Source organism: Dromiciops gliroides, chromosome 4 (assembly GCF_019393635.1).
Source record: "Dromiciops gliroides isolate mDroGli1 chromosome 4, mDroGli1.pri, whole genome shotgun sequence".
NCBI classification, from domain to species: domain Eukaryota; kingdom Metazoa; phylum Chordata; class Mammalia; order Microbiotheria; family Microbiotheriidae; genus Dromiciops; species Dromiciops gliroides.
Window position 1 is genome coordinate 435,883,581 of NC_057864.1, and position 24,959 is coordinate 435,908,539.

A 24,959-nucleotide genomic window follows, 5' to 3' on the forward strand; every position below is an offset into this window, starting at 1 on the left:
TTGCTCCGGAGGCAACGTGAATTCTTTCTTCTAGTTGTGCTTTTCAAGGAAAAAATAAATAAAACAAAACTCTGATAAACTTCTCTTTTGCCAGTCAGTGTAACTTCACTTATTCTTCTTTCCTACTCTGCTTGAATCTCATCATGAGCTTGTCATGAGAGATGATTTAAATTTTTAGGATTTTCATTGGTGCCTGATCATCCTCAAAAAGCCCCCATTAATGTCTCTCTTGGTTCCGCATAGGTCCGAACCGTCAGACACACTTAGGGAAAGGAAGAGTCACTGTGCCCTCAGTGCAGGGAGAGATGGGATTTGAGTTGCTGGGTAGGCACTGGCAGGCCTTTGTTAAAGAAAGGAGACTAGAGACCTGAAGGCCTCTTGCAGAGCACCCAGTGCCTGATCCTGCTCATCTCCCTTTCAGCCTGTGTGCTTCTTTTAAACTTGCTATTTATGGGTCCCTAGGAGTGACATCTGGCTTCTGCTCCCACAGCCCTCCACATTCAGTGATGGCAGACACAGAGAATAAAGAGGTGGCCAGAATCACTTTTGTCTTTGAGACGGTGTGTTCCGTGAACTGCGAACTTTATTTCATGGTGGTAGGTTGCTTCCCTGGCCTGTTGAGGTACCTCCTGGGACCAGAGGGTGGGTCAGCCTTGTCTGCTCACTGTAGTTAGCAACTACTGTGTGTGGGAAGCATGGGGTGGAGGGGAAGGAGCTATGTTTCAGTGCCCTATGGAGACTCCGAAGAAGGGGGAGGCACCGCCCTTGTTCTCAGGGTATTCACAGCTGAATGATGAGCGGAGTGGTTCATTAGGGCATCATGCCCTGCTTCTTCACTCACTGCCATGAGGAAGATAGAACGGAGAGACCAGGGCAGGTTTGGAGAGGGTTCAGACTCAGTACAAAAATTCTATCCTTGTCTTGGATTCAGGGAATGAATTCCAGGACCAACACCCCAGTGGAAACATGGAAGGGAGCCAAGGGCAAACAGTCCTACACTTATATCATTGAGAAGAACTCCAGTATGAGCTTCACCTGGGCCTTCCAAAGGACTACCTCCCATGAGACAGTAAGTTCCTCCACTTACCCCAGCTCTCATCCCTAGGAAACCTCATTGCTCAGGAAAAGACAATTTGAAGGAGAGAGAATTCTCAGAACTAGCCTTGGTGTGGGGTCTGGGGAGGGGAGTTATGCTTGGAGCACTAGCTTTAGAAGGACTTTTAAGAGATCATTTCATCTATCTTCTCATAACCAGTCTGGGGTACTTATTTCTGCTACCTGAGATAACCCAGACCAGGCGGGTAGGGATCCATCCTATTCCTAACGCTCTCCTGGGTAAGTGGTACCATAGCCTTCCTAGGTAACCAGTCCCAGAATCTAACAACCTCTGTTGTCACAAAGATCTCCTCTGTGTCTATTCTAGATATGGCCCTGCATTTAAATGGAGGGAAATGAAATGTAATAGGTGTTGACTGAATATTTGTGAAATGCACAGATGAGTGGTAGAATGAATACAGTAGGTGCAGCTAGGTGGTGCAGTGGATAGAGCACCGGCCCTGGATTCAGGAGGACCTGAATTCAAATCCAGCCTCAGACCCTTGACACTTACTAGCTGTGTGACCCTGGGCAAGTCACTTAACTCCCATTGCCCCGCAAAAAACCCCCCAAAAAAACAAAACAAAAAGAAAAGAATGAATACAGTAAACACAGCCGAGTATTGCTTGGCTTATTCTCTAATTATAGGATAAGAGGCAGATCTGTTGATCTCCAGGAACCTCAGTTATGTATTCTTTCCCTGGGACCTCAAATTCTTATCCTTTTTCTCTTTCTCTTTGCCGTCTCTGTGGCAGGGTCGGAAGTACACCAATGATGTCGCCAAGCTCTACTCCATCAATGTCACCAATGTCATGGATGGGGTGGCCTCCTACTGCCGCCTCTGCGCCCTGGAGGCCTCTGACTCTGGCTCATCCTGTACTTCCTGTCCCGCCGGCTACTACATCAACCGAGAATCTGGGGCCTGCCACTCGTGTCCTGCTAACACGTTCCTGAGAGCACATCAGCCCTATGGCATCCAGGCCTGTGTGCCCTGTGGCCCGGGGACCCAGAGTAACAAGGTGCCGCCCAGTCTACTCCACCCGTTCACTTCCCCTGTCAGACTGACTGCAATTTAATCAAGCCGAAGAGATCTTAAGCATCTGAGCTCTAACATATTTCATGGGCATGTACCCAGGCTATTGGAGGCCCAGGACACATTGGCCCTATGAATGAGAAATACCCTTACTTTCCAGAGCTCAGTCCTCTCTCTGACCTTCAAGGGTGGCATGGAATGGAGTTCATCTTGTCCTGTTCCTTTAGGGATAAATATAAGAGATTAGGATCCATATAAACCTAGAGGGGGGTGTGGTATTTATGCGGGGGCCTAACAAGTGACCAAAGGTATTTTTCATTTTTTAAAAAAGTGGGGAGGATGGGGCGGCTAGGTGGCGCAGTGGATAAAGAGTCAGCCCTGGATTCAGGAGTACCTGAGTTCAAATCTGACCTCAGACACTTGACTTACTAGCTGTATGACCCTGGGCAAGTCACTTAACCCCCATTGCCCAGAAAAAAAAAAAGGAAAAAAAAAAAGTGGGAGGAAAGAGGAGAGGGAGAGAACCCTGGTGTCCCAAGTTTTCAGTCTAATTCAGCCTGATTTCCTAACAATTTGTTTATTCCAGTTTGGGAACCTAACTTTGGTGGGGAGGGGGCAGTTACCATCACTATCTTCTAAGGCATGGAGAGGACTCTCATCACATCCACCCCTCTCTTGCTGTGGCACAGTATGATCTCCAGGCTCTAATGAAATAATGTCTCTATAAAGCTTCGTGGGGGCAGCTAGGTGGCACAGTGGATAGAGCACCGGCCCTAGATTCAGGAAGACCTGAGTTCAAATCTGGCCTCAGACACTTAACACTTACTAGCTGTGTGACCCTGGCCAAGTCACTTAACCCCAATTGCCTCACTTAAAAAAAAAAAGCTTCATGTAAGGTGCTTTGCCAACTTTAACATGCTCTTTTTTATTTTTTATTTTTGGGCGGGGCAATGAGGGTTTTGTGACTTGCCCAGGGTCTCACAGCTAGTAAGTGTAAAATGTCTGAGTCTGGATTTGAACTCAGGTCCTCCTGAATCCAGGGTGGGTGCTTTATCCACTGCACCATCTACCTGCCCCTAACATGCTCTTTAAATGTCAATTATTATCAGTTATTAAGGCCTCTGAATGACTTCCCTAAAAAAGGAATAAGATTAGGAGAAAGAGAGCAGCTGTGGGTAGTCCTTTCACAAAAAACTCAGAAGTGGGGCAGCTAGATGGCGCAGTGGATAGAGCACCGGCCCTGGAGTCAGGAGGACCTGAGTTCAAATTTGGCCTCAGACACTTAACACTGGCTGTGTGACCCTGGGCAAGTCACTTGACCCCAATTGCCACCCCCCCAAAAACCCTAAGAAGTGAGATTGGGATGGAGAAGGGGAAATAGGAGATTTAGGCTGTCTGCCTGTTGTGGAAACCTGCAAATCACCTGTGAGTCATTCTTGTACGATGAAAGGGGATGGAGGTGGGGATGGGGAGAGACTCCCGAGTTTTCTTCTCTCAGCCTAGCTACCCTTCCTTTGACAGTAACTTAGTTTCCTGTGCTATTAAAACAAGGGTGTCTGAGTCCTGGGTTAAATGGGAAGATGGTGTTTTGAGAGAGGTCTGGTTTCAAAGGATAGACATTGTGATCACTCATTATCAGCACTTCATTGCAATTCAGTCCTTCTTCTTTCCTCTCTCCTCTCATTCTGGGCTGGTTCAGTTTGGTAAAGTGCCTGGTTGGGTCCCACCTTCACTGTAGCTCCTGTGTGTTCTCCAGTCTCAGTGCCCAGAGGACCAGACAGCCTGACCCGGCTCTTCTTCCTCCCTGCAGATCCACTCGCTCTGTTTCAACAACTGCACCTTCTCTGTCACCAACGAAGCCAGAACCTTCAACTATGACTTCTCGGCCTTGGCAAATCCTGTCTCCCTGTCTGGGGGACCGAGCTTTACTTCCAAAGGCCTCAAGTATTTCCATCACTTTACCCTCAGCCTCTGTGGAAACCAGGTAAAACGTGTGCAAGTGTATGCATGGGGAGAGAGCATGGAAAAGGCTGTTGATGGATATTGATGACCTGGAGGGGAAAAAAGGTGGGGAATCTCCTTTCCCTTGCAATACATTTTTTTCCTTGATAATTAAAATTTGGGGATTCTCTGTTTTTAAAGCATTTTTGAAAATACCATTCTTTTTTTGGGGGGGGGGGTTGGTGTGAGGCAATTGGGGTTAAGTGACTTGCCCAGGGTCACACAGCTAGTTAATGTCAAGTGTCTGAGGCTGGATTGAACTCAGGTACTCCTGAATCCAGGGCCAGTGCCCTATCCACTGTGCCACCTAGCTGCCCCCAAAAATACAATTCAACAAACATTTATTAAATGCCAATGTGCATTAAGCTGGATGCCGGGGAAGATATAAAAATCAATAAGAAATAATCCTTGGGGCGGCTAGGTGGCGCAGTGGATAATGCACCGGCCCTGGATTCAGGAGTACCTGAGTTCAAATCCGGCCTCAGATACTTGACACTTACTAGCTGTGTGACCCTGGGCAAGTCACTTAACCCTCATTGCCCCCGCAAAAAAAAAAAAAAAAGAAAAAAAAGAAATAATCCTTGCCCTCAAGGAACTTGTGATTTAGTGGAAAGGCATAATATGTAAAAGGATAGTTTACCATGCAAAATAGAATAAAATAAATGCATGACAGAGGAATAGACAAAGTGCTGTCAGGTAACCCAGATAAGGAAAAGTCATTTTAAGCCAAAGGGATTTTTTTTTTTTTGCAGGGGGAAGGGAAGGGGATAAGCATTTATTGATTGATTGATTGATTGGCAATTGGGATTAAGTGACTTGCTCAGGGTCACACAGCTAGTAAGTGTCAAGTGTCTGAGGCTGGATTTGAACTCAGGTACTCCTGAGTCCAGGGCCAGTGCTTTATCCACTGCACCACCTAGCTGCCCTAAGGGGATAAGCATTTATAAAGTACCTACTATGTGTCAGGAACTGTGTTGAGTGCTTTTAAAAAATATTACCTCATTTCATCCTTATAATAACCCTTCAAGGTAGGTGCTATTATTATCTTAATTTTACAGTTGAGGAAACTGAGGCAAACAGATGTTGAGGCTTGCCTTAGGGTCACACAGCTACTGGTGTCTATGGTCAGATCTAAACTCAAGTAGCCTGACTCCAGGCCTAGCTGAGTGTGCCACCTAGCTGTCTAGGATTTAGGAAGCTCACTGAATCTTGAAGGATACTTAGGATTTCTGCAAACAGAAAATGGGACAAGGAAATGGGAAGGGTATTTAAGGCTTTGGTTATAACCCCATAAATCACTGAACATGAATGGAGAATGATAAGAAATTGTTTGCATAGAGTAGTATTATGAAAGTCTGGAAAGTATATTGGAGCCAAATTATTGTGAAAGGCCTTAAAAACAAGGTTAAAGAATTTGGGTGTTATCTGGTAGCTGCCTAGAAAGGCTATTTGGCTCAGTGGATAGCATGTTGGGCCTGGAGTCAGGAAGACTGATCTTCCTGAGTTCAAATGTGGCTTCAGACACTTACTAGCTGTGTTACCCTGGGCAAGTCATTTAACCTCTGCTCACCTTAATCCAATGGAAAAGGCAATGGCAAACTACTCCAAGTATCCTTGCCAAGAAAACCCCAAGGGGTCACAAAGAGTTGGACACAATAGAAAAAAAAAGGAAGGTGTTTAAGACTTGTCAGGGGGAGCAGCTTGGTGGCGCAGTGGATAAAGCACCCACCCTGGATTCAGGAGGACCTGAGTTCAAATCTGACCTCAGACATTTGACACTTACTAGCTGTGTGACCCTGGGCAAGTCACTTAACCCTCATTACCTTGCTTAAAAAAAAAAAAATGACTTGTGAGGGAAGGGAAGACATGATCACATGTACACATTAGGAAAAATCTGGCAAAGGCATCACATATGATCTAGAATGTGTCCTCATCTCTGTACTTTTTACATGATTATTAATAATGTGGGCAAAAGCATATACTGTATGTTAACAAAATATGCTGATGGCACAAGCTTGGGACTGTTGGCCACACTGGATGACAGAGTCTCAGCCCAGGTCAGAGTAAGAGGCCACGTCTGTAGTTCTTCCTCCTTTGGTGATCTTGGGTAAGACCCTTACCCTCCTTTGTTTCCTTATCTGTAAATGAGGCAGGCTGTACTTGATGCTCCCGGAGGTCCCTTCTACCTGTGAATCTATAGTCCTGAATTTGAAATCAGAAGACCTGGGTTTGAATCTCGTATTTACTATTTATTAGAGGCCACATGACATGGAATCCCAGAATCATAGAACCCAAAGGGATATAGAGAGCTACTGACTATAACCTCCTCATTTTATATACCAGATAGAGTCAGGAAGACTTGAAATTCCACCCTGATCCTTATTTTCTCATATCACCCTGGACAAAGTCTCTTAACCTACTTGTGCCTATTTCCTCTAAACAACAACTGATGTGCTCTTGGAGGCTGAAATACTGCCCCCACTCACTTTGCTAGGAGGGGACTCCTCTACTCTGGACTCAGGTATGCAGCCTGGACCAGGTACAGTCCTGGGGGAGCCTGGCTACTAATGAGAAGGAGCCCAAACCTTCTTACCCTCACTCATTTCACCTTCTTAAATTTACCCTTACCCAGTACCCCATGGTTGATTTACTTACAGTTCAGGTTTTGGTTCATATCTAGGATTTCCCCAAAAAGGAAGAGTAGAAAGGTACTCAGCCTACAATGTCAATCAGATATGGGACAGGTATTTATTTCCTACACACAGAAGGAATGCTTAACACAGAATACTCACCAGAATAAATTTGACAAAAATGAACTTAAAACAGGATTTGGTGACTTAGGACCACTGTTACAGTCTTTTCTGGGAAGCTGACAAACCTCAACAAAAACACAAAGCAGTATGTGGGCACTTCTGAAAAGACATGGCCACGTTTCACTTTAGCTCAGCACTGTTCAAATAACTCCTAGTTATTCACCTGTCAGTTATCATTTTCTCCAGTGAAGAAGTTTCCTTTGACCACAGTCAGTTAGGAAGCATTGGACCTCTGGATCTCTTGGTCACTTTGACGAGTAGACGCATGTACCTTGAGGTCGGTGCTTAGTCATCTACTCAGGAAAGGAAACACCAAGCAGAGAATGGAGTTAGGGACGAAGGCACCAACTTGGATAGTAGAGAGTCCCCTATTCTAGCTGTCTTGTGAGGGCAGATACCATGGTGCCTGGGTGGAAAAAGAAGGAAAGAAGAAAAGAAATAGATATTTATTAGGCGCCTACTGTGTGCCAAGTATTGTGTTACATGCTTTAAAGATATTATCTCATTTGATCCTCACAACAACCCTGTAAGGTACATAGATGTGATTAATTACCCCCATTTTATAGTGGAAGAAGGTGAAGCAGGCAGAAGAGAAGTGACTAACCCAGGTCACACAGTTAGTTAGTGTCTGAGGCTGGATTTGGCCTCAGATGTTCCCAACTCCAGGCCCAGCACCCTATCTCCTGTTCTACCTAGTTGTGCATGCCCTACCATGAATGTCTCAGAGTCCCATGATGCCACCTGGAGGGTTGAAGAAAGAGAACAAGCCCACTGATTGTCTCTCCTTTAAAAGGCTCCTCCAGCTCAGCAGACAATAAGAGGATTGTTCATCATCTCAAAGTGCATTCTCTACAGTGATGGGCCACTTTTAGCAAAAATCAGTCCACAGATATATTTATATCAAATGTTGGCTTTCTCTAAAACAGGGTTGGGAAGAAAGGAAGGAGACAACTTGGAATTCAAAATGCAAATGAGTGAATGAATGAATGATATCAGATCTCAATGAAGTGATCTCAAACTATCTCACATGGAAAACAGCTCTTCACAAAAGGATAGGGACCCCTGTTGCATAGTCTCAAAAACTAGGACACATGGGACTTGGTCTTCATTTTCTCCCTAGCTGGTAATTAAGTCCAAAAGGGATGATTTCCTGTTCTGGACAACAGAAAAACAGACATCTCAGACATTAGCCAGTTTGTGTTCCCCGCTGAAGGTTTTCCCTAACCCTCGATGCATTTCTTCCCCAGGGTAAGAAAATGGCTTCATGCACAGATAATGTCACTGACATCCGGATCCCAGAGGGGGAGTCAGGATTCTCTAAATCCGTCACATCTTATGCCTGTCAGTCAGTCATCATCCCCTCAGAGGTGACAGGCTATAAAGCTGGAGTCTCCTCACAGCCTGTCAGCCTTGCCGATCGACTTGTAGGTGAGTGACACTGTCAGCCAGGTCTCAGACATAGAAGAAAGGTCCCACAGTTGTTCTGAGCACAAAGGAATCATTTTGTTGTTGTTCAATTATTCTGTCGTGTCCAACCCTTTGTGACCCGATGGGCCATAGCACTCCAGGCTATCTCTCAAAGTCTGTCCAAGTTCATGTTCGTTGTTTCCTTGACAATAGCCATTTCATCCTCTGCCATCCCCTTTTCCTTTTGCCCTCGGTTTTTCTCAGCATCAGGAAGGGTCTTTTCCAATAAGTCCCATCTTCTCATCATGTAGAGAAAGTATTTCTTTAGAATGTGATCTTCCAGCGAATAGCCTGAATAAGTATTAAACTTCTTTAAGTATTGACTGACTCGATCTTCTTGCTGTCCAAGGGACTTTCAAAAGTTTTTTCAGCACCACAATTTGAAAGCATGACCTATCTGTCATGATCTGAAACTATGACCTGACTATCTTGAGTAACCCTACACAGCATAGCTCATAGATCCTTTGCAAAATCTCTGGGGAGATACAGGGCTGAGAGGAATAGGGTAGTTCTCAGCTTGTGTTCCTACTGAGAATTAATTGGGAGACTTTACTTTGGCAGGGGTAACAACAGATATGAATCTTGATGGAATCACTGCCCCAGCTGAACTTTTTCCCTCTGAAACTCTGAGGATACCAGATGTGATCTTCTTTTACAGGTGAGGCACTATCCAGAGGTATGGTTTGTAAAGAAACTACCCATGGGTGAAGCAGGGAGTTATCTAGCATATATCCACCCATCCATCCATCCATCCATCCATCCATCCATCCATCCATCCATCCATCCATCTCTCCTTGGCCACACACTAAGACATAAAATTACTGTTACCTGTGAAGCACCTACCCATAAAGTACAGTTACAGTCCATTGACCCCACCATCTTCTGGAATTCTGTGTTATCCTTGGGGCATTTCTACCCTGGGAGCAAGAGGGAGAGCTTAGAGGGTCTCTGCGAACCTCTTCAAACTAAAGATTCTCCAATTCTGTATCAACCAATCAACAAATATTTATTAAATGCCTACTATGTGCTGAGCACCATGCTAGGCACTAGGGACATGAGTACAAAGAATGAAGCAATCCGTACTCACAATGAGCCATACCTCCTGTGCTTCATCTCCCTACTGACTTTAAAATATTTTCTTTTAAATTACTTTCACCTCTGCTTCCACTGTAAAAATCTTACCTTGTAACAAATAAGTTCAGTCAAACAAAACAATGAACCCACTGGCCGTGTTTGACAATGTATGCCCCATTCTGCCTCTGTTGTCCACTGCTTCTTTGCTCTACCATCAAGCCCTCTGATCTCCTTCCTGACTCCTCCTCTTCCCCTTTCCCGAGGCTCCTGATCTTTCTCCCCGCCCTCTTTCAGACGTGAATAAGCCAAGGCAATACCAGTCCTCTAGGCTGTCTCCCTTTGTACCATATAACCCAAGCATCCTAGCTGCCAGCAGAGGGCCTTAGGTCCGTGCCAAGTTCGCTCCTCAGCAGCACCAGTAGGTATCTGTGGTATACCCAAGTGGTCTGGATTCCTTTGCAGGTCGAATGAGTTGACACAATCGTGCACTTCTGGGAGGTCAACCACTGTCCGAGTCAGATGCAATCCGCTGAAACCTGACCCTGGAAGCCTCTCTCTGCCCGTGTAAGCACAATCGATGGGGAGCGCCGAAGCCCAAAGTATATTCTTTTCCTCCACTGCTGCTTACATTTTCTATCACTCAGGAGATGGTTGAAGGGGATAGAGGGAGATGGGCCTCCTCGAGGGTCCTTGGGGACACAAAGAGCCCTGAATAGGTTCAGGAACTAATCAATCAAAAAAGCATTCATTAAGTGCTCACTGTGTGCCAAACACTGTGTTGAGCCCCAGGATAGAAAGACAGGAATTAGACAGTCCCCTGTCTAATTAGACCATCAAAGAACTGACTACTTGGGGAAACAAGACACACATATACAAATGCAAAACATACATGAAGCAAATTAACCCACGGTCACCTGGGATAGGCAGTTGTAGATATTAGCAGCTATGAGCAAAGGAAAGGCTTCGGGTAGGAGGTGGCCCTTGGGCTGAGCTCTAAAGTGATTCTGAGGTAGAGATGAAGAAGGAGAATAGTCCAAGCATGGCAGAATGAGCCTATCAAAGGCTCAGTAATGAGAGGTGGAATGTCCTGGGTGAGGAACTGCAGGAAGGCCAGTTTGGCTGGACCATTGAGTGAGTGAAAGGGAATGATATCCAATTAGCCTGAAAAGGTAGGATGGAGCCAGTTTGTGAAGGACTTTCACAGAGGAAAAGAACACTCCAATGGAAGGAGTCAAATCCATCTTCTGCTGTCAGACAATGATTGAGGATAGCTCTGGGTCCTCTGACTCATTTGTTCTATGCAGACAATAAGAGCTTCTGTCTCTGAATTCTATTTTTACACATATTTAGCTAGTTCTTTTTTTTTTTTTTTAGTGAGGCAATTAGGGTTAAGTGACTTGCCCAGGGTCACATAGCTAGTAAGTGTTAAGTATCTGAGGTCAGATTTGAACTCAGGTACTCCTGACTCCTGGGCCAGTGCTCTATCCACTGTGCCACCTAGCTGCCCCTTAGCTAGTTCTTTAAAGTACACAGGGACAGACTGAGGAATCTCAGCCACTGGAAAAGACACAGGAAATGCTATCAGGAAAGGACCTACGTGAGGCATGTGGTGATTTAAAGGCTCACCTTTAGTGGCCCTATCCTCCAAGCAATCAACTAAGCAGGGACATAAATATGGTAGGAAGATGTTGGTGTCTGAGGAGACTGTGAGAATCTTTTTCTTTTTCTTTTTATTGAGGTAATTGGGGTTAAGTGACTTGCCCAGGGTCACACAGCTAGTAAGTGTCAAGTGTCTGAGGCTGGATTTGAACTCAGGTCCTCCTGAATCCAGGGCCAGTGCTTTATCCACTGCACCACCCAGCTGCCCCGACTGTGAGAATCTTGCTGTGGGTAGGGATCTTGATGGGCAGAGAGGTTGGGAGTACAGAGGGCACTACCAAACAGAAGAAGAGACACATAGGGTTGGTTGACAAGCCACTTATAATATACACTATTTGTGTACAGTGATGTTAAAATTGGCTAACCGGGGGGCAGCTAGGTGGTGCAGTGGATAAAGCACTGCCCTGGATTCAGGAGTACCTGAGTTCAAATCCAGCCTCAGACACCTGACACTTACTAGCTGTGTTACCCTGGGCAAGTCACTTAACCCTCATTGCTCTGCCAAAAAAAAACAAAAACCAAAAAAAACAGAAAAACAATTGGCTAACTAAGAATCGAGGGCCTCTATGTTAGCAATTAGTGTGAATAGACCATAGTGGGAATCCAAGTTTGGGAGAAATAATGGAGGATCTGGGGGTTGGGGGAAAGGATAAGATAGAGAACCTATGACAAGAGTGGAGTCCCAGAATTTTCTACTACACAACCCCCCCCTTCCCACCCTCTTCCCCCTCCCCCCAGGGTAATATTCTCCTTCCTCCGTCCTACTAGGAAATGCTCTGATGGGACTTGTGATGGCTGTAACTTCCACTTTTTGTGGGAGAGTGTGACGGCATGCCCCCTCTGCTCCAGCTCTGACTACCATGCTATCATCAGTAGCTGTGTGGCCGAATCCAGGTAAGGTCCCCCCATTGAGTATTCACTAATCCAGACGGAGTAGAGGTTTGATGCTAAAACTCTTGTTTCTCTCCCCAACAGAGAACCACTTATGTGTGGCGAGATCCGAAGCTGTGTACAGGAGGCATCTCCCTGCCTGACCAGAGCGTTACCATCTGCAAGACGATGGGATTTTTGGCTCAAAGTGGGCATCTCTGCAGGCACCTGTGCTGCTAGTTCTTCTCACTGTCATGACCTGTTACTTCTGGAAAAAGAACCAAAAGTACATGACTAGATATTTGGGTAGAGAGAGGGATGGAAGGGGATGTTGCCCGGAGCCTGGGGAGAGCATCTCAGGATTCAGGTTACAGGGATCGTTTCCATGCACTGGCCCCCAACCTTGCAAATCTAGGACTACCTACTTAACTTCTCTCTGTTTACCTCTTAAGTGAGGGTGATAATATTGGACATCACTATCAGGAGTGCCTTAGAAATCGGAATAGGGGCAGCTAAGTGGTACAGTGGATAGAGCACCGGTCCTGGAATCAGGAGTACCTGAGTTCAAATCTGGCCTCAGACACTTAATACTTACTAGCTGTGGTGACCCTGTGGCAAGTCACTTAACCCCAATTGCCTCACTAAAAAAAAAAAAAAAAAATCAGAATAACTGGGAAGTCCTCAAATGAAAAGTAAGGACATGTTTATTTTTAATTTTTCTATTAGCCTGAATATTTTTATTTCCATGGTATTTGGTTGTTTATATTGTGCTTTGAAATTCACTGAAGTAGCCAATGTTAGAAAACAGATTATCGGATAGAGAGCCAAGACAGCCAGCAGCTTCTGCTCAACCTTGCCACCTCTACCCTGTAACTCGTCTCCCCCTGCTATGAAAGGGAAATGACTATCTCTGACTTGGCTTGCTTGCACACCATCAACCCAAACTGATGTGTTTGTTTTCCCGTCCTTCTCTTTCATAGACTGGAGTACAAATATTCCAAGCTGGTAATGAATGCCACCCTGAAGGACTGTGACCTGCCTGCCGCTGACAGCTGTGCTATCATGGAGGGGCGAGGATGTAGAGGATGATCTCTATATCACCAGCAAAAAGTCGCTCTTTGGGAAGATCAAGTCGTTCACTTCTAAGGTAGATTGGGGAAGGCACCTGCCACCAAAGGCATATGCCAGGGCTGGGCATATGGACCCAGAGCTGAGTCCGAGGAAGGAATGACCCTCTTGGGAAGCCGAGTGACCCATTGTTCTGCTGCCCCTAACCTCCCCATCCCTACTTTTCTGCCCTCTAATCTTTTTTCATTCCATTGAACTTTCCCCTAGATTTATGTAGCACTTTTCAGTTTTACAAAGGGGCAGCTAGGGTGGCGCAGTGGATAGAGCACCGGCCCTAGATTCAGGAGGACCTGAGTTCAAATCTGGCCTCAGACACTTAACACTTACTAGCTGTGTGACCCTGGGCAAGTCGCTTAACCCCAATTGTCTCACCAAAAAAAAAAAAAAAGTTTTACAAAGCACTTTCCTCAAAAAAAAACCTTATATAGTAAGGAGTACAACTATTATTATCTCCATCGAGGTTCAGTGAGGCTAAGTAATTTGCCAATAGCCATATTGATATTGTTAGAATTTGAGACTCAAGCCCAGGTTTCCTGAATGTAATTAAGACTAGTGTGGGGCAGCTAGGTGGCATAGTGATAGAGCACTGGCCTTGGATTCAGGAGGACTGAGTTCAAATCTGGCCTCAGGACACTTGACACTTACTAGCTGTGTGACTCTGGGCAAGTCACATAACCCTCATTGCCCCGCCCCCCCCAAAAGACGATTATTTTCCCCACAATACCCAACATGCTCCAGTGGAAGTCCTAAGATCTGAGTTCAAATCCCAACATTACCTTGGGCAAGGCATTTCCCCACTGTTGTCCTCAGTTTCCTTATCTGTAAAATGAGGAGGTTGAACTGGAAGACCTGTAAAGTCCCCTCCAACTGCAAATCTAAGGTGGTATAATCCTGCATGCATCTTTGTTTCAGTTTCCTTCGGGGAATAGTGCTCCCTCCCCGCAATGTCTCATAGATTGCAATTTGGACTTGTTGATCATACGAGGGTCCCTCCCGGCCCTAAATAAGAAATCTTTTTCTTGTAGATCCTAGGCAAACTGCTCAACAACTCTTTCTGGAAATGTAAACAAACCAACCCATATTAAGACCATATAATTATATTGTAGAGAGGGTTTGATTTTAATTAGGCTGACTCCAGCCTTTGGAAAGCTAGTGCTTTATAAATGTGGAATAGCATTATTACTGTTTCCTAGGCTAAAACTTGGCTTTAGTCCAAAGTAGTGGGAACAAGGCACCTGACTTGGCCAGCAGGGGACACTGTCCCTCAAGGCATCCTGGCCAAATCCTCTTGGGCAATGAGATACAGCTGACGTTCACTGTGTGAGGGACTCGTGACTCAGAGTTGGGAGGGATAGGGTTTGTGTGGGTGAGCCAGTGAGCTTGATGCTCATAAATATGAGCATCAGACACTACTGTATGACTGGGCATGGAGCCAAGGAAAAGGCATAGCCAGCATGAGCAGCTTTTACAGTTCTACAAGTACCCTAATTCCTGCCCTGTATCAAGTGACTTAAAAGCATGTGTAGTATGTATGTGTATACATAAATAATAATGAGATGATAGCTAATAAATAACCCCTACTATGTGCTGGGCATGTGTGCTAAGAGCTTTACAAATATTATCTCATTTTTATCCTCAGAACAACTCTGGGAGGTAGGGGCTTTATGATCTCCATTTTACAATTGAGGAAACTGAGGGCACACTTATGAGAGGGCGGGGGGATTGGAGATGTGGAGGAAGGAAGGAAGGTGAATTCTGTTCACTTTGCTAGGCAGCTCCCTTCATCTCCCCTGCCTTATTTGTTTGTCTTCTGGTGGGAAAATAGTCAATCCCAGGAACTTGGGCAGATGGGAATGGAATGGGGAAGCACATTAGAAAAGGTTCAACATTATTTCATAGAGAAGGTTTAATTTTAATTACATTGATGAGGCAGGAAGTTTTTGTTTTGTCTTTTAAAAAACTTTTTGTTTTAACTTTTATCACTGGCTTTTCTAATTCCCTTGATCAATAAGGCGTCCTTGAGAAAAAAGAAGAAAGTTCAAATACCGATAAAAGTTCTCATTTCTATGTAGCTATTGAAATCAGGAATTTTACCCTTCTAACCTTTCCCACCTATTCCTTAGCCCTCCTGCAATACCTCTCTCTCCCTTAGTCCCTACTTCCTGCTTTTCCCCTGCTGGGTATAGAAGAAGCCCCAAGGATGCCAGCCATCCCCATTCACTATCTCTCTTTCAGAGGACACCAGATGGATTTGACTCAGTGCCGCTGAAGACATCCTCAGGAGATATGGACATGTGAGGGGCCCAGACCTGCCTCCTCCTGCTTCCTCACCTAGGCAGATTGTTTTTGTGAGCCCATGGTGACTGTGTCAACCCAGCTCTCTCCCACACCTACAGCTGGAAGGTTCTTTATGTGGCCTTATCATAAATATGTTTAAATTTCAGAATTTTTTTATATACAACACCCAAACCTCCCACCCTTTTTACCCCAAACCTGCCAAACACACCCCTGTCTGTACAAGGGCTTCCTTTGGCTTGCATTGTTTGTCCAAACGATCCAGCCTCCCAAACTGTATCTGTATCCACCAATGATTCAATTGTTCCAAAATGGAAAAAAAATATGTTCTCTTATGGAGCAAACTTCTGGTTCTTTATCAAAAGGCACAAACACTCCTTGTATTTCGTCAGTTTCCCCTTGGGGAACTAGGTGGCCAAGTCAGATTGTTTTCTTAAGCTCCTTTCCTACTAATTGATGTTTGAATAGAAAATGCCTCCTTTCCTCTGAACACCCAGTTGAACCGGAGTGGAGAGGACAGGGCATGGCAAGTATAATTGGGAGCAACATTCGTGTGTAAAACACAAAAGGAGCTGGGGGGGATTGTTTTAAGGATTTTCTTCCCCTTTACTTAGGTGGTACTTTTCCCTTTCTTATCACAGAGATGTTCTCACTGGAGCCTAATAAGAAAGTTAATAAAGAAATTTACTAAAGAATCTGGTCAGATATTTTCCCTACCCTGATGTTATACTGAAGGATTTCCATTTCCATTGTCCCCTGTCTCCCTGCCATCTCCCTCTGGCCCCCAAGGGGACACGGACCAGCCCAAACCCAGTTCTTCTAGCTGTGTCCCTTTGTTTTAATTCTATCATTCACCAAATCTGTAAGAAGAGAGGCTGGAGAAACCAGAGCAAGAGTTCAAAATTTTATTATCCCTCCCACTTCTGATGGCCATTCTCCTTCAATCTCCTGTTTTGAGATGACAATGATGGTCCCTTGGCCAGTGGCATTTGTCTACGTTTTTCCATCTGTACTACTTAATGGTCAGTTGATATCCAATTTGTAAAAAAAGAGTTATCATTGAAAAGTTCTGTCTCTGTCCTCCACAATAGCTGGGTTAGCTACAGCTGACATAGAAATTCTTTCAATATAGCCCCTGTGCCACTCTAGACTACCCTCAGTGGCTCTGATGGGAGGGTAGAGTTTATCACTAGATTATACAAGTTCTCTGTTTGTGGTGGTCATTTCCACCTTTGGTATCTATGACTGCTGGGAAATTCTCCCAGGAATGAACACACTTTACTCTGTAGTTCTATCCTTACAATTGTTTCTAGCCCTAGCCCAGCCCTCTCCGTTTGACAGGGAACGTGGCCACTCTCTTTCCTCTTGTGGTGTTTTCTCCCTTCTGCTTCAAAGGACAGTGAGAAGAGCTCCCAGACCACTCTCAAAAACAGCCCCAGTGGGAACAATCATACCCCCTTCACCCTCCTAATGTCGCATTATATAGCCAAAGTCTGGCCCCCTCAGAACAACCTTGAATTCTAGTGATTTGGTTGAAACATTTCAAAGGTCCTCTTTTCCATTCCTCAGGGTACAGGCAGGGGTCTACCTGGGACCCCAGAGCACCATCAGGATCACTAGTAGTCATCTCCCCACATCACTCCTTGAACTCTTTGGAGATCTTGGACAGATGCATTTATGTTTTAGAAATATTTTAGATTTGATTTCTGAGAAAGCCTTTTTTTTTTTGCCAAGGAATATAATATATTACACAACTCTCTGAGAGGAATTGACTTAAAAATCTCTTTGGGATGGCCAAAGTCCTGGGACATAGTATTAGTCATCTTGTAAGTAATTCCTATGTTTGGCTGGGGGCACAAATGAAAAATTATGATGTATTCAAGGACCAGGGATTTCCTATGCCAACCAACAAAGATTTTTTGTTGACTTTTTTTTTGGTATGACTGTACATTAAAGATAAGACTGACTATATTTATACAACAGAGACTTTGTAATGCATTTTTTCAGCTTTGTGAAACCAAAATTCTGTCATGTCAAAACGGGTTGGATTTCCTTTTTACACTGTTTTCCAAAAATTTGTAGTTTGTTAGGGGATGGGTATTGCATGTAACGTGCGTGTGAAATAAAAATGTACCTTTTGGATTTTTTTTTCCTTGAACACAAGCTTGGGAAATAGATGCATGAATTAGGAATGAGCATCAGTACATTTGGATGGCAAGCAAAAAGGAGCTAAGCATTCCTCTATAGTTTTAGGGCTGACTGGTTTCATTGATCATTCAAGACACATTTATTAAGTGACTGCTGTGTACAAGTCACTGAAGGAGAGATGAAAGATATATGATTCCTGTTCTCTAGGAGCGTACAGTCTAGTAGGGGAGTTGGAAACTATGCTAATAATTACAAAATGTAGTTTGGGCCCCTTGCAAACATGGGTCTCTAAAAGCTACATCCAGGTTTAAACCACACTTTGGTTCAGCCACTATTAAAAACTACCACTCATGGGGTAGATAGGTGGCACAATGGATAAAGCACTGGGCCTTCAATTCAGGAGGACCTGAGTTCAAATCTAGCTGCAGACACTTGATACTAGCTGTGTGACCCTGGGCAAGTCACTTAACCCTCATTGCCCTGCAAAAACAAAAGACAAAACAAGACAAAACAAAATTACCACTCATGAGGCCTAGTGTTTGTTTACCAGACCAATCCCACCAACAAATATGGAAACACATTCTGGTTTACCACCAGTGGGAGGAGGTATATGCTCAGCCCAGAAAACTTCTACTTCTTAGTGCTGAATCCCATCTGGAACATTTTTCTCCAGAGCTACCACTTGCTGCTTCCCCATTGAGCTGTCAATCTGATTTCCCCGAGCTCCTAGCGCCATCTCCTGTTACTCTGTTTAATTGCAACAGCTCTCTGGCCTTTTCCCTATGGGAGAGTAGGTGCAGATCTTTTGAGAGATGACCTAATTCAATTCTTTTGTGAGTCTGACCCATAGCCACACCCAGCCAGCATTAGAGAAAGTCCCTCAGGGCAAATCTGTCTCTTAAATTCACCTTGTTCTCTACTCTAGTAGCAAATTTATTTTTATTTTTTTTTTTTAGTGAGGCAATTGGGGTTAAGTGACTTGCCCAGGGTCACACAGCTAGTTAAGTATTAAGTGTCTGAGACCGGATTTGAACTCAGGTACTCATGACTCCAGGGCCGGTGCTCTATCCACTGCGCCATCTAGCTGCCCCTAGTAGCAAATTTTTTATCCCTGTCTCATATTTGAGTTTGGATAATGGACTTTGAGCTCCCATCATGCTCTTGGCAGCTAGCCTAAGTGACAGAATCATAGATTATGGACTGGAAGAGAACTCAGAGGTCCTGTAGTAGATTCCCCAACCCCCTTATTTTAAAGATAAGGAAACTGAGGCCCAAGAAAAGTGAAGTGATTTCCCCAAGATCATACAGAAAGTGAGTGGCAGTGCCCCGATTAAAACTCAGGTCCTCTGACTCTAAGCCCAGTGTTTCTTCCCTAGTACCATGCTACTTAGAAGCAGATTGGCATTAAATTTCACTTGGCAAGATTTGGAGGGGGCAGGAACTTTGGGAAGAGGAGAAGGAGAGGGAATATGAGAGAAGGCATCATACAGCAAGTGGCCTTTAAGCTTTGAAGTATAGGTAGGATTTCAAGGTAAATATGGATGAAGTAGCCATTCTAGACTAAATTCATGGCATAAACAAAGGTATAGAAGCAAGGAAGCATGGGACGTGACTGAAGGACATCCACAAATGCAATAAAAAATAATTAGTATGGGAAGGCTCACTGAGTGCATGTGTATAAAATACCTGAACGACAGATTAATTATAACTACTCAGGCAACCAGGTTTTCCAGCTTAGCTCTAAGAACCCTTCTTCTGTCCTCACCCAGGGATTCTACCAAAATTGACAGCTTGAGTTTTATTTTGAAAGTTCTATCACAAAACTCCAGACTTCCCTTAGCAGATGCCAGAGCGTAGGAGCACCAAAAAGAGCTCCATGGATTAAATATTGGTTTTAGATGGATTATGTTAAAATACTTCTTTTCTGTTAGTGTTAAAATGGCATTTTTCCTTTCTGTAAGAGTAGGGGGGGGGGGGGGGGGCAGCTAGGTGGTGCAGTGGATAAAGCACCGGCCCTGGATTCAGGAGTACCTGAGTTCAAAATGTTAGGGGGGGAAATGGGGTACGGGTTGGGGTTGGGGGTTGGGGGTTCTTGGGAATTCATCTTTAAAGAATTACACCCTCTTGCAGCACAAAAGCAGTTAGAATAAGGGTGGTAGTTTATTTAGGAGCAAGGGAAGGGAAGGGGGGGGGGAGGGAAGGGAAACCATGATAGAAATCCTTGGGACTTCTCATGGGGGAGATAGGTATAAAGGCAGGTGGCTCAGAGGTACCATTCTCCTCGAGCAGGAGACTGGAAGGTACTTTTTTAGAGGACTGATGGGGGTGGATCATCTGCCTGTGGAAAGTTCTTTTAGTGAGGGAGGACCATCCCCCACTGGTGGTAGCTAGAGGAATTGGGTGAGGGGTGGCTACAGATCCCTCTTCAGGACACAAAGGCCAAAGCCACACCCAAACTTATCTCCCCAGGGTAAGGGAGACCAGAATGAAGGGTAGGAATCCCAAGCTAGCTCAGTCCAATTTGGTTCAGTTATCTCTCTAGGCGTTATCTGTCCTCTGGTTTAGTTTCTCAAGGAGAAGATTCCTTGGTGTGCCCCAGAGAACTTCTGGGGTGCTCTGCATCCCATGACATCTGTAAGGTGCTCAGTTCTTCTTCGGAAGCTAAGGCCATGTTGGGGTGAACCCTCACTTCAGCTGCGGCTAGCACCACTACAAAAAAGTCTCTCCTCATCCATCTCCCGAAATGGCCGTCTCCGAGCTCGCTTGCATCTACTCTGCTCTCATCCTGACGATGAGATTATGGTCACAGAGGATAAAATTAATGCCCTCATTAAAGCAGTAGGTGTAAATGTTGAACCGTTCTGGCCTGGATTATTTGCAAAGGCCCTGAACAATGTAAACATTGCAAGTCTCATCTGCAATGTAGGAGTTGGTGGACATGCCCCAGCAGCTGGTGGTGCTGCCCCTGCTGGAGGTGCTGCTCCTGCTAGCACAGCTGCCCCAGCTGAGGAGAAAAAGAAAGAGGAAGCAAAAAAAAAAAGAGTCCGAAGAGTCTGATGATGACATGGGCTTTGGTCTGTTTAACTATATTTTTTGAAACATTAAATTAAAAGCTTAACTAAAAAAAAAAAAATCCGGCCTCAGACACTTGACACTTACTAGCTGTGTGACCTTGAGCAAGTCACTTAACCCTCATTGCCTCACAAAAAAAAAAAAATGAAAATACACCTTTATTGGGCACTAGAGAAAGTGACCAAGAGGGAAGTCAAAGACAGCCTCAAGGGGAGGGGAGATGGCTTAGAAACACCTTCCTCCGAGAACAGAAGGAAGGCAAAAGCTATTATAGAGGATAGATGGGGTGACTACCTGACAATGCAAAGTTCCCAATAAGGGGGTGGGGTGGGAAAAGCTTGAATGTGGGGTGGTGGTCCTGATTTCTGGAGTTAGAGCTGCTCTAGTAGCCATGTCTCTTTTTCTTTTCTTTCTTTTTTTTTGGGGGGCAGGACAATGAGGGTTAAGTGACTTGCCCAGGGTCACACAGCTAATAGAGGGCTGGTACTTTATCCACTGCACCACCTAGCTGCCCCCAGTAGACATGTCTAATGGACTTTTCTCCCCTTACTTCTTAGATGTGTCTGTCCTTTAGTTTTGTTCCTCAAGGAGAAAACTTCTGAATTATCCTAATTTAAGCCCATGTCATTGAGATTTAACTACTGTAATATCTGTACCTTGGTAGTGGCTCTTTTGACTCTTGGGGATTCAGCCCAAGAAATCTTATTCAGCCCTGTAATTCAGCCCACCAATACAATGATTTGGGAGGAGTTTCAGGAATATCTTGTTTCCCGGTCTTACCACATCTCTGACTCAAGGATTATTTCTCTCTGCACTTGCTCGCCATCGGGTTTAGACACTACCACCCTAGGCAAGCTGGATTTGAGGGGGGCAGGTCCAGACATCCCCCCACTTTGTAAGCCTCTCTGCAAGTACCCACATGCCAGGTCTGCAGCTGTCAGCCCTGTTTTGTGGCTCAGAGCCCTTTGGCAAAGCCTTGTTTGAGAGGGGGGCAAACAGGTCATAGGCAGGTGGAGCCAAAATGTTTCCAGTAGACCAAGTTTCAGAATTGTGAGTCCTGCTCTATGACCTGCTTGTGGCTAGCACTGGGTGGAAGACCAGGGAGTTTATCAAATCATCCTCTTCCCCAGCCCTTTCAGTAAGGACTTCACTGTAAAAATTGAGGCCATCCATTTTTATCTCCAATTTATCCTGCATGAGTCTTGTTTGTACATAGCTGTTTGCATGTTGTATCCCCCAGGAGACTTAAGATCCTTGAAAGAAGGGACTGGGGCAAGGGGTGTTGCCCTTCTTTATATGCACAGCACTTAGCCCAGCGTTTGGTAGTTAGTAGGTGCTTAATAAATGCTTGTTGACTTAACTTGCTTTTACATCACATTCATTTCCAAATATACCCCTCTGCTCTTCCCTCCTCATTAAACCTTCCTTGGTAATGGGGAGAAATCCACTGATATCCTTTATATCTGATATAGTGGGAAAATGGGTACGGGTTGGGGTTGGGGTTCTTGGGAATTCCTCTTTAAAGAATTACACCCTCTTGCACACAAAACTTAGTTAGAACAAGGTGATAGTTTATTTAGGAGCAAGGGAAGGGAAGGGTGGGGGGGAGGGAAACCATGAAAGAAATCCTTAGACTTTTCATGGGGAGATTTGGCATAAAGCACATGGCTCAGAGGTACCAAATCTCCTCGAACAGGAGACCGGAAGGTACTTTTATAGGGGACTGATGGGGGGTGGCCCATCTGCCCATGAAAAGTTCCTTTAGTGAGAGAGGACCATCCTCCACTGGTGGTAGCTGGGGGAATTGGGTGAGCAGTGGAGGACCATCCCCCACTGGTAGTGACTAAAGGAATTGGGTGAGGGGTGGCTATGGATCCCTCTTCAGGACACAAAGGCCGAAGCCACACCCAAACTTATCTCCCCAGGATAAGGGAGACCGGAATGAAGGGTAGGAATCCCAAGCTAGCTCAGTCTGATTTGGTTCCTCTAGGCGTTATCTGTCCTCTGGTTTAGTTTCTCAAGGAGAAGATTCCTCGGTGTGCCCCAGAGAAATTCTGGGGTGCTCTGCGCCCCATGACATATCTGTCTGTCTGTCTATCTATATGGATACATGTGTGTATATATGTATATGGTAGTTGAAACATTCCACACCCAGAATTCCTGTCATCTCCCACAAAAAGAGAAAGATGATTTTCTCTCTCAGGGGCTGAGTTTGTTCATTATAATTACATATTATTCAGTTTTGTGATAGTCCTTCAACAATCATTTAAGTGCCTTCTATATGTTGGGCACTGTGTGAGGCACTGGGTGCACAAAACCAAAACCCAAACATTTCCTGCCCTCACGTAGCTTACATTCTATTGGGAAGAAATTACATGTGCACAGAAAATTATATTCAAAGGAATTTCTGGTTGTGTGGGGAGAGCAACCAACTGTGAAGTCAGGAGAGGCTTCCTATAGGAGTGACACTTGAGCTCAGCTTTGAAAGTCAGGGATTCTAAGAAGCAGAGGGGAGGAGGGAGTGCTTTTCAGGCATAGGGCACAGTCTATGCAAAGGCATGGTGGTGGGAAATAACATGCAAGGGGAACAAGAAGTAGGCCGGTTATGTGCATAAAATTGAAAATCAATTTTTGTTTGTTTTTGGCAGGGCAATGAGGGTTAAGTGACTTACCCACGGTCACACAGCTAGTAAGTGTCAAGTCTGAGGCTGGATTTGAACTCAGGTCCTCCTGAATCCAGGGCCAGTGCTTTATCCACTGCACCACCTAGCTTCCCCCAGAAAATCAATTTTTAATTCTATTTGGACTTATGCAAGATTTATTATTTCCCCTTGCTATTCTTTACCCTTGCAAGTTTACTCAGGTAACCTCACATAATTTGGGTTACAATTCTATTTTTTAAAAAAATAATTTTTGTTATATTTTGATTTATCTTCTTCCCAACCCTGAATTAGAGAAGGCCAACATTTGATAAAGCTATGTATGTGGAACCATACCATACATCAGCTCTTTCTCTAGAGGTGGATAGTATTTTCCTTAATAAGTTCTTTATAGCTGATTAAATGTTCCAGTCAATATTGCTCTCCTTGTACCATGCTGCCTCCCACTTATAAGTATCAGTTTGCTTATCTGCAAAATTTCATCTCATATACATATATACATATATATACATATACATACACACACACACACACATATATATATGGCCTCCCATTAGAATTTAAAGGTTCTTGAAAGTAGGGACTGGTTTTTGTTTGGTTTTGTGTAAGGGGCAGCTAGGTGGTGCAGTGGATAGAGCACTTGACCTGAAGTTGGGAGGACCTGAGTTCAAATGTGACCTCAGGCATATAGCTGTGTGACTCTGGACAGGTCACTTAACCCCAATTGCCTTAAATATCTGGCCACTGGACCCAGATGGCTCTGGAGGAAGTGAGGTTGGTGACCTTGTACAGCCCTCCCTCACTTAAATCCAAATCATTGCAAGTCATGACTTCACCTTCCCATGTCATGGTCTTCTTCCAGAATTTCCAGCACTTGGGGTAGTGTCTGGCACATAGTAGGTGCTTAATAATGTTCTATCTACATCTAACCAGTGTTGTTCAGTCACAGTTGATTCTTTGTGACCCCATTTGAAGTTTTCTTGGCAGAGATACTGGAGCAGTTTCCCATTTCCTTCTCCAGCTCATTCATTCTATAGATGAGGAAACTAAGGTAAACAGGGTTAAATGACTCGCCAGGGGTCACACTGCTAGGAAGCATCTGAGGCCAGATTTGAACTCAGGAAGATGAGTCTTTCTGACTCTCGGCCAGGTGTTCTGTGCACTGGGACACCTAGCGGTTTATCTACATCCACGGGTATCATGTCTACATCCATCCATCCATCCATCCATTCCTGCATCCATCCATCTATCCTACCAGCACTACCGAGTCCCTGTACCAGAGCGAACAATGCTAGAGGAGCATTTGTCCAGAAAATATTCCAAACATCCCTTCATTATAATTTTATTGAATAAAGTGACCAAAAATATTAATAATGAATAAATGTTCCCTTTTTATGAAACAAACAAAACAAAACAAAACGAGAGAAACAGAGAGAACCCTCTAAGATTGTAAACGAGCCTACAGATACATTCTCAAAGTGTATAATGCTTTTAAAGTTTCAGGGTGGCTGCTCCTCTCCGCCCCGCCCTGGCCCAGTTGTTGCTTTTTCCACCGCCGACCAGAGGTGGCGCCCTGGGCTTTCGATCCTCCATGCCGCTTCTCCCCGGTCGCGCCTGCGCAATGCCCCGCCCCTTCCACGCAGC

The 24,959-nt window shown here is 44.7% G+C and overlaps 1 protein-coding gene across 1 annotated transcript in view; it reads left to right on the top strand.

Moving 5' to 3' along the window:
* ELAPOR1 (endosome-lysosome associated apoptosis and autophagy regulator 1) overlaps nt 1–17,415 on the top strand; it is a 114,416-nt gene extending 97,001 nt beyond the window's left edge. The window contains 14 exon segments of the mRNA XM_043963885.1: nt 491–596; nt 932–1,069; nt 1,851–2,114; nt 3,939–4,112; nt 8,190–8,370; nt 8,971–9,067; nt 9,946–10,047; nt 11,911–12,036; nt 12,120–12,204; nt 12,206–12,250; nt 12,252–12,298; nt 12,993–13,080; nt 13,082–13,159; nt 15,376–17,415. Coding sequence (XP_043819820.1) covers nt 491–596; nt 932–1,069; nt 1,851–2,114; nt 3,939–4,112; nt 8,190–8,370; nt 8,971–9,067; nt 9,946–10,047; nt 11,911–12,036; nt 12,120–12,204; nt 12,206–12,250; nt 12,252–12,298; nt 12,993–13,080; nt 13,082–13,159; nt 15,376–15,438 — 1,594 coding nt within the window. The 3' untranslated portion in view covers nt 15,439–17,415.
* Nucleotides 17,416–24,959: the final 7,544 nt, after the last annotated feature.